Raw genomic sequence first — 3,302 nt, forward strand, 5'->3', positions numbered from 1 at the left:
CAGCCGGCATTTGCCGGCCTTGGGGCTGAGGAACCGGGGCAAGGGCGTCCGGGCGGTGTTGAGCCTCTGTCAGCAGGCGCCCAGGACTCCGCCGGGTCCCCGAGCGGGAGGCGAGCGGGGCGGCCGTCACCCCGCCTGTTTGTTCATTTCCACCCTGAAGGACAAGCGCGGGACCCGCTATGAGGTGCGTGGAACCGGCGGGTCAGGGGTGGCAGCCAGGCGTTCTTGCTCTAAGCGCCCGACTGTTTCCCCAGCTGGACTCCGTCTTGGGGGTTGCCGAGCGCCCGGCCCCTGAACCCCACCATCACCCGGACCCTGGCGTCTCCCTACCGGCCCGAAGGCGGAAAGATTTTAAGAGTCACTTCTTAATTTTCTTGCCTATTTCTGCGACTTTATTGACAGCCTTGCTGCTTAGTAGTAGATAGCAACCCTGCCCCTTTAATGCCTTTGAAATTTCGGCCTGCGTGTAGCATCAGTCAAGTTTGGGAGAACCGTAAAATGACTACACTTTGGTTCAGTAGATTATGTTTCTCCCAGTTTCTTAGCTAAATTTGTTTGTTTGTTTTTAAGGCTTTGTGGGATGCATCTAAGGTCGTTAGGCCAGATTGTGCTGTGCTCAGTCGCTTCAGTCGTATCCGACTCATTGCGACCCCAGGGACTGCAGCCCGCCAGGCCCCTCTGTCCATGGGATTTTCCAGGCAAGAATACTGGAGTGGGTTACCATTTCCTACTTGAGGGGATCTTCCCGATTAGTACAGTAGTAAAGCAGTGATGCTTGGGTTGCAACTTGATAATTTTATTAAAATTCTTGGCTACTGCATCTCTCGCTCTTTCTTAACTGTTTAATTTCCTAAGTTTTTATTTGTTAGGTACAAGGCTTTTTTTGTATCTACATACCAGTAGTAAACCCTCTAGAAGAAGTTGGGAATTGAATTTTTAAAGCACAAGTTTTATAAAATCCTTTTACCTTGATTCCCAGGCACGTTCTTTTGTGAAAATGACTGGAATACCCTTGTACCTACTATCATAAAATTGAGGGGTGATTCATCACCCTCTTTGCATCTAACTCTTGACTGGGTTTTATACAATTTCTGGGATTGTTTCCCTTACAGTGTTGTATCCTCAGTAAATACTCTTAGTTGAGGAAGAGTTATTGCTGTTTCATTCAGAGCCACGTAAATGTTTGTGTAAGTAGTTGAAAGTCTAAATAATTCCCCTTTTCCGGTGGAATCAACTCATGTAATGTTTTAAAATGGAAAGGACTTCTGTCACCAAATTTTAAAGATTAGAAAACTGTTAGGTGAGAGAAACAAACTCATAACCAGAATTGGGTCTCCCTTTTTTCCCTGTTGACCTCCCTAAAACCTATCTTTTCATGCCCACCTTAGGTACTGTCTGTTTTAAGAGTCTGTTATGATCTCTCCTTTAAAACTTCCGCTGTGCTAAGGTCAGTAGCTGAAAATCCTAACAAAACTGTTATTGTAAACCACTAGTTGAAAACTTAGTGTGTGTGCAGGGTGCAATGCTGGATAGATACGATGGGAAATAAACCTGATTTAATCTCTGTTTTTCCAAGACTAGAAAGGGAAAAATAGAAATCACCACTTACAAAGGTGGGCTATAATTGCTGTAATAAAGGTAGAAGCAGAGTGGTATTATATAGTATAATATTAAAAATGAAATGAATTCTGATTCAAGTCTTTGAGAAAGTTTTGTGGAAGAGGTGGTGCCACAGGGCTTGGGACATAGTAGGTGTCAAGTAAACATTTATTTGTTAGTTAAGGTGGTTTGGTCTTGGCCTTGAGGAGTAGGAATTAGTGCTGAGTGTGGAAGCACCTTGGGGCTCTTTCTTACAACCTTCTACTTTTCTGTCCCATGACGCTGTCATCCATCTGACTGATTTCCAAATCTGTGTCTTTTGCTAGTCCTCTCCCTGAATTTCCAACTTGAGCCAGCTACCTACTGGAAATCTTCATTTGGTTGTGTCACAGTATTTCAAACTCAGAATACCTCCAGATTAATTTTCCTTGCCACCCCTGTCCCAGCTTTTCTGATAGTGTTCTGCAACTCCTTTAAGTAGTATTCTGTCCCTTTCCAGGAACAGAAAGGCTTTTCCTTCCCCATATCCAATATATTATTGAATTCTTTCAATTCTGCTTCCTGGGTAACTTTCGTATTTTCATACCCCCTTCCATCCCAGGTATAGCCTAAACCACCATTGTCCCTTGCCTGGCTGGTTTCTTAAAGGATCTCCTTACCTCTACCATTGTCTTTCCTCCATCCCATTCTCCCCTCTCCCAAAGTTCATTATTAAACTTTGTAGTTAACGGGAATTTTCAAAATGTAGATCTAACAGTAATATCCACTGAACATTCATCTAATCTCCGTTTACCTCTCTACACTCATCTGCCTCTTTTCACTGGATCTTCCAGGCATACTGAACGTCTTTCACCTCCTCACAGTTGCCAAACTCTCTTACCTTCAAGGCTTTGCACACTATTCCATTTTATTTATATACTACCTCCCTCTCCTCCCCTCAGTATCTTCACTTGCTTAACATATTAATCCTTCATTTCTTACTCATTTTGGTTCTCTTTTATACCCCCAGACCAGGTAAGAGTCCTTTCCTATATAAGGTCGTATAGTAGCCTGTACTTCCTTGTCTTAATATTTGTTATGCTTATAATTACTTGTTTAATAACCTTTCTGTCGTGAAATTGGCAACTTGATAAGTGTAATTACCATGCTGGTCTTATTTACCACTGTTGTCCCCAGCCCCCTGTCATAGTGCCTGGTTCATAGTGGCTTCTTAATAAATAGTTGTTAAAGCCTTCAGTAGAAGCAACATCAGTTATTAAAAATTATTGAGCAGCTATTATATGTTAGTCACTCTTCTGGCTCTGGGAAAATAATACTGAACAAAGGAGACATGATTTCTGCTTTCATCAAGTTTATATCTTGTGGGAGGCATGCCTACCCCAGGCTAATAGACTAAAGTTAAGAAAGCAGGTAACTACTATTGGCAACTCTTACTACACCCAGAGTTAGAATGGGAGAGAAGAAGCATTCTCCTCAAACAAAGGGGATTCTGTTCTTGAGGAAGGAAGAGTTACTGGACAGGTAGAACAATTGTATCTTACCCAAAGCTGGATAAGGAGTGTAAATACCCCCAAAACCAATCAAACAAAAACGTTTAAATCTTAAAACAACAAAGCACCCAGATGTAAGGTCTAAAAGCCAAACTGAATCCTGGCAAAGTGGCATATTGCAGATGTAATAAATACTGAATAACAGTACCTGGT

At 42.5% G+C, this 3,302-nt stretch overlaps 1 protein-coding gene across 1 annotated transcript in view; it reads left to right on the top strand.

Annotated features, from left to right (window-relative positions):
- Positions 1 to 3,302, top strand: part of LRR1 (leucine rich repeat protein 1) — a 25,672-nt gene that overhangs the window by 14,700 nt on the left and 7,670 nt on the right. Inside the window, exon 3 of the mRNA XM_010842276.1 lies at positions 4 to 184. Coding sequence (XP_010840578.1) covers positions 4 to 184 — 181 coding nt within the window. The remainder of the gene's footprint in view (positions 1 to 3; positions 185 to 3,302) is intronic.

Source organism: Bison bison, unplaced genomic scaffold, assembly GCF_000754665.1.
Source record: "Bison bison bison isolate TAMUID 2011002044 unplaced genomic scaffold, Bison_UMD1.0 scf7180017864174, whole genome shotgun sequence".
Taxonomy (NCBI): Eukaryota; Metazoa; Chordata; class Mammalia; order Artiodactyla; family Bovidae; genus Bison; species Bison bison.